This window comes from Rhynchophorus ferrugineus, unplaced genomic scaffold (genome assembly GCF_030347505.1).
Source record: "Rhynchophorus ferrugineus isolate W39M unplaced genomic scaffold, kcgeb_rfMv2 rfM11, whole genome shotgun sequence".
Lineage (NCBI taxonomy): Eukaryota > Metazoa > Arthropoda > Insecta > Coleoptera > Curculionidae > Rhynchophorus > Rhynchophorus ferrugineus.
In genome coordinates this window covers 1,002,535-1,020,847 of record NW_027472590.1, presented here as the reverse complement: position 1 = coordinate 1,020,847, position 18,313 = coordinate 1,002,535, and the positions used below count along the sequence as shown (strand labels likewise).

General features: G+C 35.7%; 4 protein-coding genes and 1 long non-coding RNA gene across 6 annotated transcripts; 2 read left to right on the top strand and 3 right to left on the bottom strand.

Moving 5' to 3' along the window:
• Positions 1-596: 596 nt before the first annotated feature.
• Positions 597-6,165, bottom strand: eEF1gamma (elongation factor 1-gamma). Its single transcript, XM_076417003.1, has 9 exons — positions 6,011-6,165; positions 5,744-5,893; positions 5,451-5,666; positions 5,039-5,226; positions 4,880-4,983; positions 1,452-1,611; positions 1,222-1,391; positions 1,030-1,154; positions 597-973 (listed from the first exon to the last, which is right to left on the bottom strand). The coding sequence occupies exons 1-9, from the start codon at positions 6,020-6,022 to the stop codon at positions 818-820; spliced, it is 1,281 nt and encodes a 426-aa protein (XP_076273118.1). The 5' UTR covers positions 6,023-6,165; the 3' UTR covers positions 597-817.
• Positions 6,166-6,277: 112 nt separating this feature from the next.
• On the top strand, positions 6,278-12,197 carry LOC143204448 (xylosyl- and glucuronyltransferase LARGE2). The gene is made up of 12 exons (XM_076416994.1): positions 6,278-6,669; positions 6,723-6,998; positions 7,057-7,274; positions 7,332-7,414; positions 7,472-7,582; positions 7,761-7,896; positions 7,949-8,101; positions 8,155-8,454; positions 8,517-8,669; positions 9,770-9,949; positions 10,010-10,233; positions 11,570-12,197. The coding sequence occupies exons 2-12, from the start codon at positions 6,743-6,745 to the stop codon at positions 12,072-12,074; spliced, it is 2,319 nt and encodes a 772-aa protein (XP_076273109.1). The 5' UTR covers positions 6,278-6,669; positions 6,723-6,742; the 3' UTR covers positions 12,075-12,197.
• Positions 12,198-12,852: 655 nt separating this feature from the next.
• LOC143204458 (uncharacterized) lies at positions 12,853-14,962 on the bottom strand. The gene is made up of 2 exons (XM_076417005.1): positions 13,780-14,962; positions 12,853-13,723 (listed from the first exon to the last, which is right to left on the bottom strand). The coding sequence occupies exons 1-2, from the start codon at positions 14,174-14,176 to the stop codon at positions 13,215-13,217; spliced, it is 906 nt and encodes a 301-aa protein (XP_076273120.1). The 5' UTR covers positions 14,177-14,962; the 3' UTR covers positions 12,853-13,214.
• Positions 13,974-18,311, top strand: LOC143204459 (glucosamine-6-phosphate deaminase). 2 transcript variants are annotated; one of them, XM_076417007.1, is made up of 7 exons: positions 13,974-15,150; positions 15,379-15,476; positions 16,527-16,713; positions 16,772-16,956; positions 17,009-17,182; positions 17,631-17,711; positions 18,095-18,311. In XM_076417007.1, the coding sequence occupies exons 1-6, from the start codon at positions 15,027-15,029 to the stop codon at positions 17,700-17,702; spliced, it is 840 nt and encodes a 279-aa protein (XP_076273122.1). In that variant the 5' UTR covers positions 13,974-15,026; the 3' UTR covers positions 17,703-17,711; positions 18,095-18,311. The 2 variants fall into 2 exon arrangements, with proteins under 2 accessions (XP_076273122.1, XP_076273123.1); XM_076417008.1 differs by lacking the exon at positions 17,631-17,711.
• LOC143204460 (uncharacterized) lies at positions 17,375-18,167 on the bottom strand. The gene is made up of 2 exons (XR_013007612.1): positions 18,025-18,167; positions 17,375-17,675 (listed from the first exon to the last, which is right to left on the bottom strand). It is a non-coding gene; the product is annotated as an uncharacterized LOC143204460 (long non-coding RNA).
• Positions 18,312-18,313: the final 2 nt, after the last annotated feature.

Genomic DNA, 18,313 nt, shown 5'->3' with positions numbered 1-18,313 from the left:
TGCTGTTCTAGAAATTCCGAAAAAAATTCATACATCCATATATCCATAGTTTTTGAAATTGTAACCTTTAAAATTGGTAATTAATTTTAAATGTTTAGTGCGTTTTTATCATTTTATTTTATCACAATTATTAACATATCAATCGTAAGGAACACCAATATTTTTAGTTTTTTTTTTAAATATCGATATTTTTCATAATTGTTGCAAAAAAATACTTTTTTTTTCTCCCACATATCGATAATTTTTTCGGCGGCCGAAACCTCTATAATAACTATTTTGTCACAGAATCAGATGAAAAATACATAACAATTTGCAACATAAAAAACAATATTGTTTCCACGAATGTCTGTAATTCTGATGACTATAGTCTTCGCAGAAATTGAAAGTTTGTAATAGTAATTTATATACAGAGGTGAACGAAATTACACAACGCATTTGGGAATAAGAAATAAAGGTATTTGTTAGCTTTTCAGACGGCTACATAACAAGGTAATAAAATGGGGAATTCGCCCCGCTTCAACTATATCCCCGCAATTCCATACCCAATCCTACACCCTGTTTGATAACTCGAAGGGAATAATAAACAAACACAAAGGTTTGAAATAATAAATTTATTACAGAAACGATGGAAAAAAGATAACGCATCCGCGTTACAAAAACCGAATCGATACTTTTAAAGCATGTTACGGAAAAGGATCACAAAAAAAATGAGTACCTGGCACGCGTATAGGAAATCGACGATAGGGATGGGTTTTTCAAACAGACTTTATTTTTTTATGGTTAACAGTACTGTTGATTTACGAGGGAAACAGGTGGTTTATTTGAATATCTTCCCTTGGTTGAACTTCCTGCCCTCCTTGTCGGCGCCGGACCACGAGAAGTACTGCTGGACGAGCTTCTTGGTCTCCTCGGAGCTGGGGTCGAGTTTCTTCCAGTCGTAGACCTCGTAGTCGATTTGCCAGTCGGGACTCAACTGTAAATAGTCCAAACGTTAAAATGGTGAAGGCGCGAACGTTTTCCGCTGCTTACGGTAAAGGCGAGCTCTTGGCCCCTCCACACCCACACTCCAGAGATGGTGCTGTTGTTGTCCTCCCCGAATAAGCACACAGAAGCGAAGGCTTGCTTGCGCATCTTATCTAAACGCTGGAACATTCCTGCAAGTATGAAAAATGCGTTGGGAGTCCAGAACTTCGCGAACCGAGCCAACACGATTCCACCTACCAGTGATGAGGTTACAGCTCATAAACACCTTGCTAAGTTCCTCGTTGTACTTGTACTCTCCGTACCAGATCGAGTAGTTCTCTGGGTCGAACTTCTCCCAGAAATAGGGGATGGATTTGGCCTCGTCCTCGTTGGAGTAGCAGCGTTTGAAGTCGTCGAAGTTGAAGGTTCTGAAGACGTTTTCGTGAAAGGAGATCTTAAGGGACAGCGTTATGGCGCATTGAACTCACCCTTTCGGCAGCGACTCGAAGGGATCTTTGCTCTTGGGCTCCAGTGCGAGAGCCGCATCAGCCGCGTCCAGTTCCTCGGCAGGTTCCGGTTCTTTCTTAGGCGTTTCCTTCTTTGCCTTCTCCTTCTTCTCCTGCTTCTTCTCGTCCTTCTTCTTTTTACCTATAGAGACAGACTATGATCAAGAGTGTCGGTTTGATAAAGTCGGCGGTTATAGTACAACATCAACACAAGAATATTCATTCCTTCCAAGATATATATTAGCGTTGGGAACAATCCACTGAAAATAGTAGATATAGTTAAAAAATAACGACCGAAAATAGTAATTACTATTTCACTCAGGGTCGTATCACCCTTGAAGGGAATTATGTTGAATAAAACAAAAATAAATTTGCCAAAAAAATGTGTTTTACAATGGTAGGCCGGGGACTTTTCAATTGACCTGATTCTTTTCTTCTTTTGAATTTCTTTTCAAACTTTCTTTGAAAAAGAAGACATAATTATTGTAATTTATTAGCTTGAAAATAACAGCTTCATTTTGAATGATGTAAAATGATTTTTACATTCTATATATTTAACTTTGTTGTATTTGTATTTGAAGAGAAATGGGGTGATGACCACTAAATATATGTATTGTATCTTCTCAATCAATCTTTATCAATTATTTAACTATAGCACTCTTTTCTGTTTTCTGTATCGTTAATAAAGAAATATTAAGAACATTATCATTCGTTGAAACTTGAATGAAAGAAGTTTTAACACGGCAAACATCGGGAGACTTAGAAAACTGAAAAAGTCGATCAAAAAAAACCAAATAATTGTTGCCAAGTTATAATAAATGCAGTGCAAATTATTTTTCTAGTTATTAATCAAAATGTTGTTCTTTTTATATTATTACATTAATAAATAATCTTGAAAAATAAAATTTATCTTAATGTATCAATGATACTACAAATAAAACATAAAACCATATATATTGCATATAAATCTATGTAAGCTAGCTTAAATTCCACACACTATTTTCAACGTTTTGAATTAATTGCTATTGTAATATATAATATATAATAAGCCCTGAACATTAAAAGTTCGTCGAACAAAACTAGTGAATCTGAATATAGTAACTAAAAGTATTTAACTGAAACAGTAGATAGCAGAAAATAGTAAGAAAAAATTCGATAATTCCTAACGCTAATATATATAGAATCTATGAATTCCGTCGCTTCTCGATTTGGTGCGCCTTTCAGTAAATGGCTTTGGACACCGTTTCCAACGTAAACTACACAGTGTACAAGGAAAAAAGACGAATAAAAACCTAAAACATGCTGTACTCTTTTTAGATGCCAAATCGCTAAAATATATATAATCTATGGATTCCGTCGCTTCTACGCGTACCAACCTTCTAGTAAATGGCTTTAGACACCGTTTTCAACGTAAACTACACAGTGTACAAGGAAAAAAATGACGAATAAAAACCTAAAACATGCTGTACTCTTTTTAGATGCCAAACTTGGTTTGCTTTCTTAATATAAGTCTGAAAGACTTTCCTTTTATAGGTGTTGGAACCAACCAGCAGTGCTTACATCAGGAACTAACTAATATGGCCATAATAATCATAACATGACATGCTACAAAATATCCGTGATGTATTCAAACTATCCGTGATTATAGACCAGCCATTCTCAACTTAATTTCCAAAAAATATACATTTATATAAATATAATAAATATAATTTATATTTATATATAAATATTAATTTAATTAAGATGATGTATCACAAAACCAATGTATGTTCCTTAGGCGATGATCACAAATTAACTGCAAAAACACATTTATTGGCAAAAAATTATAATACCTGTCATCTCATCATATACATGTAAATATTCTAGGTCTTTTTTTTATTTTTTGTATTAGAAATACCAATACTTTATAATTTTACATTTTAATATAATTTCCTCAGCTAAATGATTATATTTCAATTAACAAACAATAAAATACTAAAAACAAATTATTTATTATAAAAAAATAAAATCAATAAGACCCTTTGGTCAAAATACAACACTAATAATGATTTACTTTTATATAAAATTTGTCAAATAGCACTAAAACTGATTCCCCACTTTTTTCAGGTGACTAAAAAAAACAATAATAATCACCTGATAGCAAGGCAATATAAAATTATCTAAATTGTTTTATCTGTGAATTAATAAAACAAATATTTGTTTTTAAAATTGAATTTTTTGGCCTACTATGATATATGGCCATACAATAAAATATTATTTTCATTAAAATTATTAACAAACATTATAGTCTGAGATAATAATTTGTGTGACAGAAACCATGAAATTATATGTGCACTTTAAAAACCAAATTGAATTTTTTAAAGCATTTTAGGAATCACAATCCCAGAAAAATGTATAACCCACATAATTATAGAAAACTAGATGGGCCTTTGAAACAAATTTTATATTTTAAGAATAACAGTGACTATCAAACAGTTGAAATATTTCTAGATCTGGTAGTGAAATTTGCAGTTGAAGCCATGGAACAGTCAAAACGATATAATGGTGAAAGCGTCGCGAAATATGGTGAATGCGCATATAAATTTGGTGAAGGTGCCTTCTCGACTTTTAACCCCCGATCAAATGTAATAAACAAGCATCCAGATGCGAAATAATAAACGTATTACGAAAATAAAATATGTTTTAAGCTAGTTTTATTACAAATTGTTACATAAAAACTACAATGTATACCTACAGCTCCTTGAAATCCAAGAATTTTTATAGGTCAGTACCAGAAATAGTGGTTTTGAGATAATTGCTTGATATTGTGACCACTAAACTCAACCTCAGTTTAGCACCTAGCACATGCTTTGTCTTACAAAAAAAAAACATCTTTGGATATCATCATTCATAAAAAAAATGTAAAAATAAAAATATACAATTCATCTCAGTGCCTTTAGAAACTTTAATTTTAAAATAAAAAAAATAATCAACTGAACCTGGATAAAAATAAAAACCACTAAAAATACAGGGTACACTCTTCAGTCTAATATAGTTCAAACAAGGTCAAAAAACGTATGACCCACTATGATAACTAGAAGATAACCAATAGTATATCAAACATCTACTACACCAACCAATTGTCACAAAAATCATAACAAAAACTATGCAGTCCGGTGACTGGGTAGAGACTGGTGAATTGGAAAAAGCTCACCTTTCTTTTTACTTGGTTTTTCAGTTATATCTTTTTCAGAACTCTCATTGCTTTTTTCTCTTTGTTTCTCTTGGTTTTCTCTGTGTTTATGTTCCTTATTTTTCACATTACTTATACACACAGCAGCTTGGAATCAATAAAGCAACATTACATTTCATTGGAATTAACCCTTTTGTTTCCAGGACTATAGGGAATGTTGCAGTTACATGAGACTTACCTTCTGACCCAGGTGTTCCTGTTACTTGTGCTGTTTGACTGCAAAGAGTTACATCACCAAGGACTGCCTTGAATTGTGGCTGATTGACTACAGTTTGGAACCATCTAGAAAGATTATTTTCAACAATGTCACCTCATTCCCTAAAAAGTTTCATCATACCTGTTGACATTACCAAATGGCTTTCTATAATCTGGATCCAAAACAAACTTATAAGGATTGAGCAAATTGCAAGCAACCACAATATCAGCTAGTGAAATGCGCTCACCAACTAAGTAGGTTCTTGTAAGTAAGTGGCTATTCAAGATGTTTAAAGCTGATTTCATGTCTTCCTTAGCTCTTTTGAAAGCCTGCAAATATATATATATAAGCTCTAAAATACCTTAATTATGAACAAAATGATGTACAACACAATTTCAATTCTTAAAACAGAGTGGTTTAAGAACTTAAAATATGTCAAACTTAATATGCCTTTTTTCGTTACAACATTCATGCAAAAAGTCACAAATATTGCCTTTGAAAAAGGTTAAAGTTAAAGAACACTTTACAATAAAACTAAACTAAAAATACATACCTCCTGTGCGCTGGGAATATTTGGAATGATGCCTAAAATAGGGAACACCCATGCACAGCCAGCAGGTAAAACTTCTCCTTCAGCAAAACCAATCCACTGTAAAATTTGAGCTTTATCAAATTCATTTTGGCCCCTCAGTTGTTGATTGGCTACGTAATAAGCGATGGCATTGCTATCCTGTAAAAGTTTGCCATCGGTCCCTTCGAAAGCTGGTACCTAGAAATAACATTTGTCACATAGAGATAACCTATGAGCCCGATTTCAAACATATTTTACACTAAAAATACACTCACCTTCCCGCCGGGAAATTTTTGTCGGAACTCCTTGGTGTTGTTGGTCTCACCGAACACAAAATTGGAAGCTACTTTAACGTCAGCCTTTGAATATTGAGCGGCGATCAGGGCTTTCGCCGCACGAAAATTGTCCGGATAAGTGTATAAAGTCTGGAAAAATATGAACGCGAAACATTAATGATGGCTTCAAAGAATCCATTGTTAGATCGTAGATTCTGAGATGATTTCGAATTAAGATGATGATTGTAGAAAAATATTAACACTTACTCCAGCAGCCATTTTAAGCAGTTGGAGAACTGAAAAGAAAGGGACGTGACAAGGCAACCAACTATGCACGAAACCTCTGGTTAGACAACTGAATATAGGGCACTCAATAAAATTAATTCAATTTTTTTTCTTAATAAATTAAAATTAGGAAAAAAGCTCTAAATTAAAAATTAAATTAATAGTATTGAGCATTAATTTGTTAAAGTTATAATTCAAATATCATTTAATTGTTGCTACTATTTCATGATACTCATATAAAAAAGAAGAGGTGTCTAAAACCCGTAACCTTAAATGTTTTAATACTACGATCTGTTTATGATATATTGTTATCATATAAAGTAAATACCAACAATTTAATCCTTAATGAATCTATTATACTCCAATTCAGCTAATCTGTTTCATTTGTCAGATACATACTTATAATAAAAGTCACGTATATATCAGATATTATATTTTATTTCTACACAGTTCGCAGTGTTTATCGCACAAGACAAGATCGGCGGTTTATTATTGAGTTAATAGCGATTAATCTTCAAAAATTCTGTATAAACGACGAAATGGATATATCTTTAAATTTTTTAGATCATGGCTAATTTTAATATTCCTATTTGTGGTTACTATATTTATTTTTCTATATGTAAATATACACAATTTGCCAAGTGAGTAAAGTGCTTATGATTATGATTGCTTTTTGTTATCAAAATAATTTTAGGTCCCCCTCGGCATAAAGGTATGCGTCAATTTGTTAAGGACTTGTATGATAATCGAGAATTTTCGCCTAAAGATGTAGAGTTTCAACCTAGAAATTATTGTGAAATTATTCATATCGGATTGGTATGTTCTGGATACAGTTCCAATGTTCATTTTCATGCTTTATCTAAAAGCTTATTGTTAACTAGATCAAATCCAATTCATTTACATTTATTAGTAGATAGTGAGTCTGAGATTATATTAAAGACTTTATTTAGAACTTGGCAGGTACCCCAAAGTAAGCAGTGTTACTGTAATTTAGCGCCATAATTGTTGGTAATTGTATGTTTTTACAGTATTTATTTCTTATTATAATATTAAGACATGGCTGAAAGATGTTAGGTGGGTACCTAACAGCCATTATTCTGGCAACTATGGACTTTTAAAGTTGATATTCCCCAAAGTGGTTAGATCCAATGTCACCACTAAACTTCTCATTCTGGATACAGACTTGTTACTGAATGGAGACATATATCTTTTATGGAAAATATTTAATGAGTTTAATTATAAACAGGTAGCAAAAAAAGGAAACATTAAAATATATGCAATGATTTTGTAACACTTGTTATAGGCAATAGGATTGGTTGAGAATCAGAGTCAGTATTATTTAGGGAAATTGAATAAAGCCCATCCATGGCCCGCTCTGGGAACTGGGTAAATATAATCATGAAACTGAGTGTCGGAAATTTTTATTCCATATGACATTTTCAGTTTTAACTCAGGGGTTTTGTTGTATGATCTAGAGAAAATGAATGCGTTTCGATGGGACTTATTGTGGACTAATTTAACCAAACGTCTGTCCATTGTGTACGGACAAGCAGAGTAAGTTTTTTAATTCGCGCCTGATGCTTGATTGGGAATTATATAATCAATATTCTTTGAAATTGTTCCAACGACCAAAAGTATCCATTTTTTTAATGAATTTTATATCAATATGTGGATGTTTTGTTAACTGTTGCCATTATTTTGGTATGCTGTGTGCTTTAAAGTGATGTTTCAGCTTAGGCGATCAGGATATAATAAACGGGTTGATCGTCGAGTATCCAGACATAGTATTTAGACTCCCCTGTTATTGGAACACGCAGATGAGCGACAAGTCCCAAAGCAGCGCGTGTTACAAGTCCCACAAGCCGATGGTGCGTCCAGAACGTCGTGTCGTTTCCGCTGTATCGTTACCTTTCGTTTCAGATAGTGCACTGGAATTCTCCAAAGAAATATGACGTCACGACGAGGGACGGGGACAAATTTCGCGGCTTGGCCAACGCGATCTTCGAGCTGGACGGGAACTGGTTCCGACGGACGCCGCTGATGTGCGAGGACAGGGAGCGCGCGGCCCTCCCGGTAGGAACGATGGAAATAATTCTCAAAGCCGGCGTGATGTTGGGTTTTTCTAGATACCGATGGGCGACGACTGCGATCAGTACACGAAGCCGGCGGGCGCATTTTATCGGACGCTGTTGTTTTTCAAGGAGTACAGATACGTGGCCGACGAGAACGACATCACGTATGTCACCCATCTTTCCTACGACAGACTGTACCTGATGGAGGACATAGCGAAGGTGTGGAGCGGTCCTCTGAGCTTCTCGCTGTACGTGACGGACGCGGAACTGGTCAAATCCATGCGTTTTGTGTCGAATTCCCTGATATTGAAAGATCGGACGGATATAGCGTATCACGCGGTCTTCAGAGAGGGGGTAAATAGATAGAGCAAACTACTCGGCACTCTTTCTTTCTCTCACTCCACGACTGGTTACAGGACCTGTATCCGATCAACGTGTTGAGGAACACCGGTCTGCAAAACGTCAACACTCCCTTCGTGTTTCTGATCGACGTCGACTTCGTCCCCATGAAGAACCTGTTCGCCATCCTGAAGGATAACATTCGAAGCATGGGCGACCTGAAGCAAAAGGTATCGTTTATGATCGAAAAAAGTCATCCACGTTTTTAATCTTTAAATTCCGACGGTGGTCTGAAATTAATAGTTATATCCCTGAGATACGAGGGACAAGTCATTATATCGGTTTAGTTTATCAAATTCATAAAATACCAAGAAATATTAATGTTCTCATATTTCCATACCTTCCGTCTGACCTTCTTACTCCCCATATTTAGTAATATGTCACTAGTCGTTTTTACGTTATCACTGTTAAATATTGCAGACAATAAAATAAGTTGCAAAACGTTCTTCTTACTCTTCAGATTTAGTAATGTGTGACTAGTTTTTTTTTTGGATGTCAAAAAATGTACAAACGAAAAGATACCATTCTCTTATCGCTTTTAAATCTTGCTGAAAATAGTTTTAGTCACGGAAAGTTCTTTTTACTCACCAGATTTGGGGATGCGTGACTGTTTTTTTTTTGGATGTCTAAAAATAAACAAGGGAAAAAGTACCATTCTGTTATCGCTCTTAAATCTTGCTGAAAATAGATTAAGTCACAGAAAGTCCTTCTTACTCGCCAGATTTGGTAATGTATGTTTTTTTTTTTGGCGTCAAAGAATATGCAAAGCAAATAGTACCAATCTAGAATATTTGTATCCACAAAATTCGGAATATAGTAGATACGGTATCTTGAAATAGTTACATGATATTGAATTTTAAAATAACAGTGTTTTTATACACTTTTTTTTATCTTGAAACCATAGCAGGAACGAATTTGTCTAAGCCTCCTAGATAGATATATCAACAATTGCGATGGGAAAGGTTAAAATTCAAATTCACTAAATCTCAACGGGATATTCTAAGCGTTTTGTGGAATTTAGATAAAAGCGGTTTCTTGTACTCAACATACATAGGTATTAAAAGTAAGCATGAGGATTAAAAACACGTCCATTTTTTATTTGCTTTGCTTATAATGAATATCAGTGTGTGCTTGTGGCTCAGACCGTGAAAAGAAGCCGGATTTAGCAGGATTTTATCACTACAGTTAAAGAAAGACGTGGATTCCTTTTATGAAACTCTTGATTTTTGTGTTGCCCGTAAAATAAACCGAATCGTTGCGAATTTCACAGGCTTTGATAGTACCGGCCTTCGCGGCTACTTCCGCCGGTACCGACGTGCCATCGAACAAAATCGAACTAATCGAGTACCTGGACGCCAAGAAGATTCGACCCTTCCTTTCCGACGTGTGGACCTTCGGTCATAGTCCCACCGACTTCGCCAAATGGAAAAAGGAACTGGAACCTTATAAAGTACGCTATGGAATATCTGCAGTGACGGACCTCGGACCGATGTTATTTTTTTGTTTGCAGGTGACCTGGCGAACGGATTTTGAGCCCTACATAGTGGTGGGGCGAGACGTGGTGAGGTACGACGAGCGATTCCTGGGCTTCGGCTGGAACAAGGTTTCTCACATCATGGAACTGGAGGCGCAGAATTACGAATTCGTCGTCTTGTCGGACGTGTTCATTATCCATCAGCCTCACCAAACCAGTTGGGACTACATTATGTACAAGAGATCGAGTCTCTATAGGAGGTATGTGATCGGGGTATTGATTTTTATCATCAAATCATCGTGTTCTGCTATTTTCTCATTTTGTCAACCAATCTCCGCACTTCCTCAATAGTTTAGATAAGTGTGTCGGTCAGGCGATGTCTCGCCAATTCGAATAATTGATAGTCAGAAGGTACTACGTCCCCGGGCCCGCTAAATATTCTACTTTCGTATATTTTGCATAACTTCGAAGTAATGATGAAAAAGCTGAATTATTCGCAGAACATTTAGCTAACGTATTCCAACCGAATGATCTACAGATGTAAGGCCTGTTTATCAGCCCGATGTAACCGTAAATCTGATTTCTCCAATAGAAGTTGCCACATAAATTGACAACAGCCTAAATCCTTAAAAGGCTCCTGGAATTGATGATATTTCACCTAGGTCATTGAAAGAGCTGTCACGAAAAGTAATACTCATGTTGACATATATTCAATGCCTGTTTGAAACTGAAGCATGTTCCGGAATGTCTTAAGGTTGCCGCAGTAATTATGTTTAAAAAACCTGACAAACCGGCAGAACAAGTTAGATTTTAGAGGCCTATTTTGCAGCTTCCTACGATGTCAAAATTATTTGAGAAACTCCAGTTAAAATCTACTAATCCATTTATAGAAATGCCAGGTTTCCAGTTTAGATTGGAAAAGGCATCCGAAGAAAGGAAATATTGCCCTGCAATATTCCTAGAGGTCTCACAAGCTTTTGGACCGGGTATGACATTTGGGATTAATCTAAAAAATTGACTGGCAAATTGACACCGCAGAATTACTGTCAACTGCTAGAATCATATCTTTTCAAAAAAAAATTAGTCTCTGATGAAGGGGCATTCTGAACACTAAAACCTATTTCGGCTGAAGTTCCCGAGGGTAGTGTCTTGGGACCACTCCTGTATCTGCTTTATACTGCTGATATTCATGTATCTATGTCTAAGGCTGTAGAAAAAATATAAGTAGCGGTCAATAAGATCTACAAATGGACTAGAGACTGGAAAATTAAGCTTAATAGCTCCAAATCTGTCCATGTTAATTTTGCGTTGCGACACAATAACAAAAACCTAATTATATCACTTGACGGATGTCCGATTCCTCAAGCAGAATCGGCTAAATACATCGACATACATCTCGATGGTAGGTTAAATTAAAAACATCATGTTAGGCAAAAAGCTGAGTAGATTAGACTCAAAGTTAAGCAACGTATCGGGTGCAAATACGGGATATAACATGCATGTTCAATACTTCCTATTTCTGGCATCAAAATCGCTATTTTTAATATACCGCAGCGTCTGTCGAAGGTTTAACTCGATGATTAATTAATTTTTTAGGTGCCTTCAGACCCTGAAGCACAAATTCGTCGAGGGTCTGCATCGAAAATACAACAGGACCTTCGAAGACTGGAATGCGACCAAGACGTCGTCGCGTTACCCTTTCCAGAGGCGGAAAAGGGACGCGGTGGCCGAAACGACCACCACCCTGTACGACAGCACCGATTACTACCTGGTGTGGGGCGGGAAGGAGAAGGCGGAGGGTCGTAAGGAGTACAAGAAGAGTTTCGCGAAGAAAATCCAAGATTCCTCGCCAGAGAACCGCAAAGAATCTGACTACTATTACTACGACAGCGTGCATCCGTACAACGCTTCGCGGATGGCCGCTGGGGGTCACGTTAAGAACGTCACATTCCTCTCCAGCGAAGAGCACGATTACGATTATGACGAGGACGATGAGCATTTTAAAGAGGTCCACGATAGTACCACGACAATACCCGATAACATCACTTTAGTGGAGGAGGAGGTCGACGAACGCTCGAAAATACTAAGCAATATTACGTGATTACTGCCAAAACGGTGTTATTTCTTTATTTTAAATTATACACTATATGTAGTAACCATATTATATTAGAATTTATTTATATTATCTTCCAATCTATGCTTTATAAATATATATAACCCAATATTTTGTTGTTTCTATTGCTCAAAATTAAGGTAGGCTACAACTATTTTCTCTAGAATATTACCATAACTTTATAAAATATTTAAACCGTGAATGTTGAAATGAACGTATTTTTTGGTGGAAAAATGTTCGACAGTCAAGCTAAAAACAATTAAATTGGATATTTTATAAAAGTAAAATAAACCGCTGTATAAATATGGATCATTTATTTAGAATTACCTAATTCGTATAAAAAGGTAATATTTTTATTTAAACAAACCTAGGAATTTTCGTTAGAAAGCTTGAACGATATGATTATTTATGACTTTAAAGAAACAACTTTAGATTTTAATGTCTAATTAAAATTAAATGATAAAGCTCATTAAAAGTAAAATTCACAAAACAGAGATAAAATGCATGGTTTGGAATGCACTTAAGTGATTGGGCGTTCGATAACGTGGCGCATTCTCCAAAATAATTGAAACTGTATTATATCACAACATTGTCAGATTGAACCAATTTTATAAATTTAACGTTTTATAAATTTTCGCGGACGTCATAGATTCATCCGTAATATTCAAATTATATTGATTTTTTTTTCGATAAGATATATTATCTATACTATTAATTATTTACAGTAATACACATAATTTAATACAGAAAAAAATTACTAAATAGCTATATTATTAAAAATAGTATTTAATTGATATAAATATAACAACCAAAGAAAAACAATAAGCAAATATAACTTGTTTAACATTGTAGTACTTAAAATCTAATACACAGGATGAAAATTACACTTTACAGACACAAATTATATTCGAATTGAACTCTTCTCCACACCACCTATGAGGTAGAGTTCCAGGCGCGTTTTTTTATTTGATGGTATCCCCTGGAGGCCTAATCCACCTGATCCACAGTAATTAATTTGCACTTAACAATGCCAATATAATTAACTAAATGGAAATCTGCTCTTCACTTCTTTCTGTAAGTTAGAAAAGAAGTGGACAATGAGGTAATGTTTTGTATTCTTTCTTATGTTTAGCTTCCAGATGTTGGTTGATCATTATTTGCTTCCAGTTCCTGAAGTATTGGAAGTATTTTATTAACAGCTTGGGCTTTAGAATGTGACTTCAAGGATTTCAAAGTATTACATATATAATCTACTTGCGCATCATAATATTTATCCATATTTTTATGGGAACTTATCTCTTTGGACTTGATGTTGTGCTTTTTTTTTAAATTATACAGATCGTCTTTGTTAATCAAATGTATCCTTTGTATATTTGAGTCTTTTGTATTTCTTGCATCTGCCAAAATCATATCTGTTGTCAAGCCGGACTTCAATTTTTGAACAAGAATCTTTTTCTCATATGCCGAAAGATGTTGGCACCTTAATTCTTCTTCATGACCGGCGTGTGTTTTCCAATACTTTACAGTCACCATTCCATTATCATATAAATAAGAAGCTAACCTTGAAGGGCATGTACCGTTTATCTTTATCGATCCTTGCGATTTCGGTCTTCTGATTTTATAATTTGGGGTGTATCCTGAAAGAGGTAACAATATTTATAACATAGCTCACGAAGTCCGAATGGATACGAACCATGAAGATTACTACGATTGCAATAATAGTGGATTTCCTTGAAATCTGATCGTTTCTTTACGTTACGTACTGCATAAGCAGTCTTTATTCTATGTTCCTCTTTCCAGGTCTCGTAGTCCTGGATGTTAAGGAACTCAATCACTTCAAATTCAACCATAATCCCATGGCCACAATCAAGATGACTTTGTAACAGCCGGAACGTTTGAAATTCTTTTTTCCCTTCACATAACGGGCAAATTATTCGAGAAATTTTATTTGAAGCAGTGATTTTATGCACCCTTCTCAAATGATTATTAAGATATTTGACACATTGAAACTGCTTCGAACAACGGCTGCAAGTTACATGAGAGTTGGGTGATTCTTCTTTTATAATTATTTCCATCAAGTTGTCCGTCATTTCAATAATATAAAGTGCTACACAACTACCTAACCAAAATTAATATGTATATAAAGTTTCATACACATAAGTTTAAAAACAAATAATACAAAGCTACAAATTTTAAAAATACTAATAATTAATACGTAAAATACACTATATACAAATGCTATGATATTACAATTAAAAGGCTTTTTGGTTTAATTCAAGTTATACCACACAAAACCACAAAACAGAGAATTCTCTAACATTTCGTGGGCTAGTTAATCTTGGCGAAATACACATGGGTCTAACCAATGCCATCTATTCAGACTCTCTGACATTAGTGGGTTCTCCATTGTAAGTAAACAATCTGAATAAACTGCCAACGTCGCGTGGCGCAAACCTGGACGAGCAGCTTTTTGTTTTTTTTATCATTCGCATTTATTACTTAATTTATTAACTGATTAATTCAAGTAATACCTTTTAAAACAATGCCATGTTCGTTTTTGCGCACCTCGCAGACCAAAATCTTGGACAATATTAACCGTCTGACATGTACGGATTGAGGTTATGTTTATATTAGTAATACCCGTTTCACAATGAACCTGATTAGTTTTTCCATTATTTAAAACCACTTGATCGAAGGCTCATTGTTTATCTAGTGATCCAGCTCGCGGTTGTCGACCGCCGTCTTTATCGCATTATCGTCGCATCAATATTTGTTTATTTCTCCACATAAATGTAGGTCAACAAACTCTTGATAAAAAGAAATTTAAAAACAACTGGTTTTGTTCGTGCGAGGTGTAACAGTCGCCCAATACTCAGACGGGTCTTCGTGCGGTGCGGGCCAGTTTTGTGTCGTTAGTTGGAGTCGAGTCGATCGTTCGATATGAGGTTGGTGATTTTGGAAAATGCGAGCACGGTGGCCGAATGGGCGGCCAGGTACGTGATGAAGAGGATCAACGAGTATCAAGCGGGCCCAGACAAATATTTTGTGTTGGGGCTTCCGACAGGTACGGGATGTTTTTAATTTTTCGTATAGGCCGTGCCAGATTTTGTTTCTTTCTTATCGCCGTGTTGCTGTCAAGTGTTTTGATGTATCAGTAACCGAACCTTTATTGATAATTCTAATATTATTGATATGTTGTTGCTATACGCCAATTAATAAAAATAATCCAATAAAGCTGATAACTGTTTTGCCTGTCTTGTTATAAGTTTGAATCGATTGTATTTTCTTACAGGTAGCACTCCATATGGAATGTACCAGAAGCTCATCGAGTTCCACAAAGCTGGCAAGGTCTCCTTCAAATACGTGAAGACTTTTAACATGGACGAATACGTAAGAACGATTTTCGCCGACTACCTGTCGAAAGAGCGACGACTATACTAAATTACTTGCTGAGACACGCGCGATATTGCGACTAGAATTTTAAACGATCGCAGGAATTGGGCCAAGGGTGTCGCTCGTAATTGTTGTAATGTGCACGATGGCTTTTTTCCATCGGTGATTTTACAAATTTCGCTTCTTTTTGCGGGCGAACGTAGATTCGACGCGATTTTGTTTTTGTTGCGCGACGGCGGCTTTTCGAAATCGCCGTCGCCTATACGGGGACAATTGAATATCGACCTCGTTCCATCTTAATGTTCATGACATTGGGCGTGTCAAGAAATAATCTATAGTTTCCGCACTCGTTAAGAGAAGAAACAAGCCGTCCGTCATTTTTTGACGTACATGATTTGTGTGCCTATTTATATTTGTGTGCCGTTTTTTTTGTAAGACAGGAGTTTAGTTCTGGAGAATCGAGTTTGCAACGTTGCCAGTTTTCGAAAATTATACGCATATTTGAAGAATATAATATAAATAAATTAAATTATCTTGAATTCACAGATTATCCTAACATTATTTGAACGAAAATGGCAAAAAATAGCAACTTTTCACGATTATATATATGGAAAAAGTGGTAAATTTTTTTACCTCACAGATAAAGGTAAAACTCTCAATAAATATGTATTTCAGGGTGATAGAAATGAAAATCCATGTCAAAATGATTTAGAATTAATATTTTTGGAGAAATGGGACATAAACAGAAATTCACTCATTGTTTGAAAATACACTTTCCTTTGTATAACTTAAAAACTAATGGTTGAATCAAAATTATTATACTACCATTCGATTCGGCATAAAACTATAATTCCTTTACATGGGCGTGACGTAACACGCTCCAATTGATGTTCTGTCCTCACCCCTTTTGACGTTTTACGTATTTCGAAACAGCGACAACGGATTCGGGAAAAACATTCGCAATATCGGAACCCGGTACTACAAGTACTCGGTGCCCTACAACATCAATTACACTTCTTTTTGATGTCCACTCGTTATTATTTGTAGGTCAATCTCCCCAGAGATCACCCAGAAAGCTATCACTACTATATGTACAACAACTTCTTCAAGCACATCGATATCGATCCGAAGAACGTGCACATCCTGGACGGGAACGCTCCAGATCTCGTGGAGGAGTGTAACAACTACGAACGGAAGATTGCCGAATCGGGAGGCATCGAGCTCTTCATCGGAGGTACCCCTGTAACCTTAATCCGCACGTTGAAGCGAACGACTCCCGTCTTTTGTTCCAGGTATCGGTCCTGATGGCCACATCGCCTTCAACGAGCCCGGATCCTCCCTGGTATCCAGAACCAGGGTGAAGACCCTCGCTCATGATACGTTGGAGGCTAACGCGCGCTTCTTTGGCAACGACATCAGTAAGGTACCCAAGCAGGCCCTCACGGTCGGTGTCGGTACCGTCATGGATGCCAAGGAAGTACGTCCGCGGCGTATATCTTCGTCATTATGTGTTAATAAGTTGTTTTTAGGTGATGATCCTGATTACTGGGTCACACAAAGCGTTCGCCCTCTATAAAGCCATCGAGGAGGGTGTCAATCATATGTGGACAGTATCAGCTTTCCAACAACACCCACACACGCTCATTATATGCGATGAGGATGCCACGTTAGAACTCAGAGTAAAGACTGTTAAATATTTCAAGGTAAATCTCGATTTAGTTCGGTTTGCATGACTGGTATACATTTTACACCACAGAAAATACTAATACTTTCTAGTATATAAACCAAATTGATGAAAAACAGTGGAAGGTAATATTAATTAGGCGTGTATTAATGTCTATTTGTAATTAATACTAGAATTTAGTTTCATATTTCTCACTTTAATCAAAACAGCATTGATTGTACTAACCACTTTATTAACGTAGTCATGGTTACATAATAATAAACGCCTGTAGCTTAGCGATGATACGGGAATATTACCTCAAGACTCCATTTATTAAAAAAAAAAAACAAAAACATACTCCACATTGTCATCATAAATCTATTTTACAGTTTGACGTTCTTATGTCATGCATGTCGGTGGAGTTTCATCGTTTTTTTTTTGTTTAGTGTTTGTGATTAATAAACTCTGCCTGTTTTTTTTTATTGAAGGCGTTAAGTGATGTGCACCAGAAACTTATCGAGGAAACGGTACCACTGGAACAATACAGGACCATTCATTAATACTTACTGGTACTTGTTTTATTTTTTCCGTAATGTTGTCCCAATTAAAAAATGATTAGTTGTTTATCGAAATAGAACACCCAGTAAAAACACGAGGCCATCAATGTCACAAAGGCAGTTCCTACGTCAATGTCAATTCGAAATCAAAACGTTTTGTAATCGATAAATCGAGTTTTTATCAGTCCTAAATTCCTTTAAACTTGCCACATCAACCACGAAAACAAAAAGAAGTGACCCTGTAGCAAGATTATCGAAATAATTCAGTTTTTACTAGGTATTCTATTTTGTAAGTCATGCGTTATAATTCTTACTACTTTTTTACCTGAAATTTTGCGAAAAACAATCCGCGTCAGCTGGGTTTCATGATTTTAACGTCGAGGCGTTTGTTTCAGAGCTTGTCGGCCGAACATCAACAACTGATAGAGCAATAACGACAGCTTTATTCCCATCTAGGCTAAAATTTATGAATAAGTAACTACACTAACTATACAAGATTAATAGAAAACGTTCGTGCTCGAAGAAGATTCCAAGAAATAGGCTTTATTTTATTTTTTATTATATATTGTTATAGGGTTATTTTCATATCGCATTAAAAATTTTACACATTAAGT